The 7,284-nt window shown below is 31.6% G+C and overlaps 1 protein-coding gene across 1 annotated transcript; it reads left to right on the top strand.

Annotated features, from left to right (window-relative positions):
- Positions 1 to 4,977, top strand: LOC143534575 (putative galacturonosyltransferase 13). The gene is made up of 6 exons (XM_077029033.1): positions 1 to 217; positions 2,964 to 3,019; positions 3,113 to 3,268; positions 3,347 to 3,937; positions 4,054 to 4,356; positions 4,454 to 4,977. Exons 1-6 carry the CDS (start codon positions 1 to 3, stop codon positions 4,724 to 4,726), a joined length of 1,596 nt encoding a protein of 531 aa, XP_076885148.1. The 3' UTR covers positions 4,727 to 4,977.
- The last annotated feature ends 2,307 nt before the right edge of the window (positions 4,978 to 7,284 follow it).

Below are 7,284 nucleotides of genomic sequence, written 5' to 3'. Positions count from 1 at the left end.
ATGCAGCTGCACTTGTCACCTAGTATGAGAAGCATAACGATATCAACGAGCAATGGATTCTTTGATTTTATGAAGGTTAAGATCGCAGCTCGGCATATTTCGTACCGCACTCTGTTTCATGTTATTCTTGTGCTCGCTTGCTTATTGCCGTTTGTGTTTATTGTTACGGCTCTTGTTACTCTTGAAGGACACGTCAATAACTGCTACTCGTCGTTTGGTATTGTGAACTGTAAACCCTACATCTTCATTATTATTATTATTATTATTATTATTATTATTATTATTATTATTATTATTATATCTAATTCAGGAGTTATATTGTCATTGATCAACATTAGGTTATTTCAGAAGCAGTTAAGCTTGATTGTTAAGCTGTAATTAACTTATTATTATTATTATTATTATTATTATATCTAATTCAGTTATGGAGTTATATAGATCAACACTAGGTTATTTCAGAAACATTTAAGCTTGTTTGTTAAGTTTCTATTAACTTATTATTATTATTATCATTATTATATCTAATTCAGTTGTAGAGTTGTATAGATCAACACTAGGTTATTTCAGAAACAGTTAAGCTTGATTGTTAAGCTGTTATTAACTTATTATTATTATTATTATTATTATTATTATTATATCTAATTCAGTTATAGAGTTATATAGATCAAGATTAGGTTATTCCAGAAACAGTTAAGCTTGTTTGTTAAGCTTTTATTATTATTATTATTATTATTATTATTATATCTAATTCAGTTATAGAGTTATATAGATCAACATTAAGTTATTTCAGAAACAGTTAAGCTTTTATTATTATTATTATTATTATTATTATTATTATTATTATTATTATTATTATTATTATTATTATTATTGATGTTGTTGTTGTTGTTGTTGTTGTTTATTTGTTTTATGTTGCTTATTGATTGAGTGAATGGTGTTTCTGGATCTTGATTAATGTGTGCTGGTAGTTTAGGTTTTAGTGGAATTTGATTAGTTAGTTAGGTTCCAGGTGTTTAATCAGCATTCAGAATGCAAATTATATCTAATTCAGATCTAGAATCGTATAGATCAGCATTAGGTTATTTCAGAAAAAGTTAAGCTTGATTGCTAAGTTGTTATTAACTTATTATTATTATTATTATTATTAATGTATGTGTTTGTAGATCTTGATTAATGTGTGTTAGTTAGGCTCTAGATGTTTAATCAGCAACCGAAATGCGAATCATATCTAATTCAGTTGCAGAATCGTATGCATCAACATTAGGTTATTTCAGAAACAGCTAAGCTTGATTGCTAAGTTGTTGTTTATTTGTTTTAAATTGCTTATTGATTGTGTGAATGGTGTTTGTGGATCTTGATCAATGTGTGATAGCAGTTTAGGTTTTAGAAGAATTTGGTTTGTTAGGAGTCCAGATGTTTAATCAGCGACCGAAATGCGATATCTAGTTTAGTTTAGAATTAAATAGATCAACGTTAGGTTATTTCAGAAGCAGTTAAGCTTGTTTTAAGTTATTATTATTATTATTATTAATTTTACTTTGCTTCTTGATTAGTGTCTGTTGATAGTTTAGTTTTGAGTAGAATTTGGTTAGTCAGGCTGCAGATGTCTAATCAACAATCAATTCATGCCTAAAAATTATATACATCAACTTTAAATTGTTGCAGAAACAATTTGTATTGAGACATTTAAGTGTGTTTGTGAAGTTTTGTATTGAGATTTCTTGATGTTATTTTGTTATTATTATTATTATTATTATTATTTATTTTTCGTTGCTTCATGATTGTGCCAATTTGGGGATCTTGATTAATGTCTGCTAGTAGTTTAGTTTTGACTTTTGAGTAGAATGTGATTAGTTAGGGTCCAGATGTTTAATAAGTAACCGAAATGCGTATCATATCTAATTCAGTTGTAGAATCATATAGATCAACATTAGGTTATTTCAGAAGCAGTTAAGATTGTTTGTTAAGTTGCTATTATCATTATTATAGTTATTGTTATATGTCTTTCATTGCTTCTTGATTGTGTCAATGGTGTTTCTAGATCTTGATTATTGTGTGTTAGTAGTTTAGTTTTGAGTAGAGTTTGATTAGTTAGGGTCCAGATGTTTAATCAGCAACCGAAATGCAAATCATATCTAATTGAGTTCTAGAATCATATGCATCAACATTAGGTTATTTCAGAAACAGTTAAGCTTGTTTGTTAAGTAGTTTAGTTTTGAGTAGAATTTGATTAGTTAGGGTCCAGATGTTTAATCAGCAACCGGAATATTCAGTTGTAGAATCATATGCATCAACTTTAGTTTAGGTTATTTCAGAAACAGTATGAGCTTGTATGAGACATTTTTAAGTGAAATTTATTGCATCTGATGAATTGAATGGCTTGATTTCGATCATAGTTGGGTAGAATAGTTATTAATATTTGATTGATGAGCTATTGTAGTTTGAATATGTTGTCACATATTGATCTTGCTACGCCAGAAACGCCATTTGTGTATTTAGTTTTTCCAGGCATGTAACTTCTAATGTTTCGTTTACCAGTACTTTTTAATTTTGAAAGACTTGAAATTTCAGTCGATTAATAAAACACATGTTCCTTTCACAAAACCATTTTTGCACTTTACATGCTTACTGGGAGGACAAAACTACCATCAAACTTAACACATTTGTATGTCAAGTTCACTGTTTTTAGCGTATAGATTTACTTTTCTTCTTAGGTAAATAGTATACACCTCTTATTGTTTTCTGCCTTTCTTGTTATTTTGCTCGACTCTAAAAGTTGCCAAAAAATCTGTTTAGAGATGTGGGATGAAAATTGAAATGTCTCTGATTTGGTAACCTTCTTGAGTACTTTTATTTTCTAATGCTTGTTACTATAGATTCCTTTTTAAAACCATTGTATGGATATTAGTTTTAGTTGATTGTTAAACACATTTGTCTCAATAGCTATTTATATAATGTTTCAGATTGTTTAGGTAGGCGCTTGGGACCAAAGCTTCTTGGGAGGGGTGAAGACTCAGGGGTAAACCTTCTACACACAATATCTTCATCATATATATTCGTTTAAGACTCTTTATATCTGATAACTTGAACCTTTTTATATTGATCTAAACAGAGGTTTGTTAACGAACTTTACAAGACCCTTAATCAAGTGAATTCTGTAGAAGTCCCAAATGACTTAAAGCTCCCTGAAAACTTTACACAGCTTGTCACCGAAATGAGAGACAACAAATATGATGCAAATGAATTCGCTGTTATATTGAAAGGAATGGTATGCTTACTCACCAAATAACCCTTAATTTTGGAATAATTTCTTTATTGATCTTATTCTTTTAATTGAAATTGACAGATGGAAAGATCTGAAAAGGAGATCAGAGAATCTAAATTTGCAGAATTAATGAACAAACACTTTGCAGCAAGTTCTGTTCCAAAAGGCATCCATTGTCTCTCTCTGCGGTTGACTGATGAATATTCTTCCAATGCACATGCGCGCAGACAATTACCATCACCCGAATTACTTCCGGTTCTTTCAGACAACTCGTACTATCACTTCATCTTGTCAACCGACAACATCTTAGCAGCTTCAGTTGTTGTCACTTCAACAGTCCAGTCATCACTAAAACCTGACAAAATCGTCTTCCATGTGATAACCGACAAGAAAACATACGCAGGCATGCACTCATGGTTCGCTTTAAATCCTAATTCCCCTGCAATCATTGAAGTCAAAGGTATTCATCAGTTTGACTGGTTGACCCGAGACAACGTTCCCGTTCTTGAAGCTGTCGAGAATCATTATGGAGTTAGAAATTATTATCATGGTAATCATTTAGCAGGGGCTAATCTTAGTGATACAACTCCAAGAACATTTGCCTCAAAGTTACAAGCTAGAAGCCCTAAATACATATCGTTGCTGAATCATATTCGCATCTATTTGCCAGAGGTAATCAGAATTAGACGGTACACATGCTTTTCCACTTTCGACCCATTTTTTTAGCTAAATTTTGCGTTTCATATAAACTCAAAGTGGGCCCTTTTTTTGTTGTTTATTTTGGTCAGCTCTTCCCGAATCTTGATAAAGTGGTTTTCTTGGATGATGATATTGTGATTCAACGTGATTTATCGCCACTTTGGGAAATTGACCTTGGTGGAAAAGTCAACGGGGCGGTTGAAACGTGCAAAGGTGATGACACGTGGGTGATGTCTAAGCGATTCAGAACCTACTTCAACTTTTCTCACCCGTTAATATCCAAAAATTTGGATCCAAACGAATGCGCATGGGCTTATGGGATGAATATATTCGACTTGCGCGCGTGGAGACGGACTAATATCAGAGAAACATATCACACATGGCTGAAAGAGGTTATTTTCTTATTTTCCTCATTGTAATCAAATCATAAATGTACCATCTTTGACCGTTCTAAAGATTTGACTTTTTTCTGTGTGCAGAACTTAAAAGTCAAGCTTGACTTTATGGAGGCTGGGTACCCTACCTCCAGCCCTTATTGCATTCAGGGGTCATGTTCGGCCCATTGACCCGTCTTGGCACATGCTCGGGTTGGGCTACCAAAACAACACAAATGTCGAGAATGTAAAAAAGGCGGCTGTAATCCACTACAACGGTCAGTCAAAACCGTGGTTAGAGATAGGGTTTGACCATCTTCGCCCTTTCTGGTCAAAATATGTGAACTACTCAAATGATTTTGTCAAAAATTGTCACATATTAGAGTAATTGTTACAAAAAGAAGGGCCATTTTGTCATTAACGGCTCGATCGGCTGCACTCATTCTTTTCGTCTGTTACACAACCGTGCTTTTGTTACAAGTTACAACAGGTAGAATATGATACAGCATAAAGTTTTTTAATACATAATCGTGTCGATTATAGTTTTGAAACTATTTTGTTATAGAACCCTTTTAGCCGGGAACTTTATTGTTAGGTTATATGTTGGGTTATTGTCGTGTACGAAGATACATTCTTAAAATGTGCAGTAAATTCTTTTTGATCAATATACAGCCATTGAATTTTTTTTTTGTTTTTTTTTAATTTATTTTTGGTTATTGTAGTTGAACTTATGGCATGAAGTTGAAAGGAGCTGAGTCAACTCAGCAGTAGCTATCTGGTTTGTACTTTGGTTTGTTATTTTTTTATAAATTGTTTTTAGAATAATAATAATAATAATAATAATAAATGTATTATTTGTTTGGAATCTGGTAAGTTGGGTATGACAAGAGAGCCACTATATTAGTAGGATCTTATGTGAGTGGTTGGGAAGTATTTATCTTTAAAAATAATAAAAAAATGCAATATTATAGGGTTTAATATCTTTAAGTGAAAATGATTAATAGTTTACTAATAATTAATTATTTATTTATTGCAGTTTGTACATGTTGGTGCAATAATGTGAGGGAATCAGCTTTTATTTCCCAGTTAAAAACATTAAAATAATTAAGATTACTTGTTTGTGCTAAAAGAATTGATTTCACATGCAAAAGGTGAGGATTGGCATCAATCATGCTGGCTTATAATTATTGGATGTGATGATCACTAGATTAATATGCAATTAAAATGTTAAACATGTATTAGTATACTACATGCTTCACATCTTTTCATATTTTCATGTTTCTTTCCATATTTTATTATCTAAATTAAAAAATTGTGCCATAAAATTGTTGATTTGTTGTTTTCTTGAAAGTGTTAAATGTTGATTATAATGGTATGGTCTAAACTATTTATAACAATGAGTCTAAGTTGTCCAACAGCAGTGCATCTGCAATAATTACAACGGTTCGTCTAATGTATAACGGTATGTCCAAGTTGTCAAGATCTAACGCATAAACAAACTATGTGAGTATAACGGTGCATCTAAGACCACGTATAGCTTAACGAACGTATACATTTGCCGTAAAATACACATACCACATCTTGCATCATTTATTCATTTCTCACATAATGACCACTCTAATACAAAAACCTAGTTATATTTTCAAAACACAACTATCAATAAAAGAAGGTCAACCACAAATGAAATAGATTTTTTCTTGCAATAAACCGAATCAGGCTTTCTATTTAGAAGACATTAAATTGTTTGGTTTTTAAAAACATGACGACATGATGTAATATTATAAACCAAGAATAAAAAAGATTTTTTTTCTTATTAAGATAACAATATTTTCATATGTATTTCCTAATAATAATAATAATAATAATAATAATTATAATACTTTTGTTAGCAAGGTAAGGTTGCTTTGTCTTATATTTAATTACTTTGGAAGAATTACAAATTTTGTTCTTTAAACAAAGCCAATTTATGGATCGTGTCTCTTTTGTAGTTTTCTTATAGGCGGTGTCCTTTAAACATTTTTTTCCTACACGTTATGTCCTTTACGCTAACTGGGTTAGAAAAACTCAGTTAAAAAACGTCACGTGAGGGCTTTTTGGTCTTTTCATCTATACCTGCAAAGGTATGTCAGTTCCCTCCTCTTTTAACCCCCTCCCCCCCCCCCCCCCCCGATTAGGGCTTCAATTCAATAACCCAAATGCATCGTGGGTTATTGAATTGAAGCCCTAATCGGGGGGGGGGGGGGTTAAAAGAGGAGGGAACTGACATACATTTGTAGGTATAGATGAAAAGACCAAATAGCCCTCACATGCGACTCACGTGACGTTTTTTAACTGAGTTTTTCTAACCCTGTTAGCGTAAAGGACATAACGTGTAGGAAAAAAATGTTTAAATGACACCGCCTGTAAGAAAACTAAAAAAAGGACACGATCCATAAATTAGCTTTGTTTAAAGGACAAAATTTGTAATTCTGTAAATTACTTTTGATAAAAATCAAAAGTTAGATTTATTCAAACAAAAAGCAAAATAATTTCCACATCACACACCATTATTTTATTTGACCAAACATTAATAACATTGCGTTATTATTTGGGAATATGAGTGCATTTTGAACGCCAAGATATATTCATTAATTCTTTAATTCATAGTTGGAAAAAGTATAGTCTTTGTTCTTCACCTAAATCCAACCTTGACACAAGTCTACAAACAGCTTCTGAAGGTAAATAAGGCTGTTTTATTTCTGTTTTCATCAATTTCTTGATCTTGTTTTCTTTTCTTTTATTTCTATTATTGGGTTTTCACATGATTTGATTCTTATACTATGATTAGTTCTTTATGGGTTGTAAGTTGTTGACCTTTTTTTGATCAGTTTTAGGTAATTCAGATTAGGGTTTGTTTAATTTTTGAGTTTCTTGAAATACCCATGTCAAAAAGACTCAAGCTTTTGA

The sequence above is a fragment of the Bidens hawaiensis genome, unplaced genomic scaffold (assembly GCF_021521415.1).
Source record: "Bidens hawaiensis isolate Kalapana, Puna unplaced genomic scaffold, B.hawaiensis_p1.1 tig00010251_1, whole genome shotgun sequence".
In the NCBI taxonomy this organism is placed as follows: domain Eukaryota; kingdom Viridiplantae; phylum Streptophyta; class Magnoliopsida; order Asterales; family Asteraceae; genus Bidens; species Bidens hawaiensis.
This window is presented reverse-complemented; position numbering and strand designations above follow the sequence as displayed.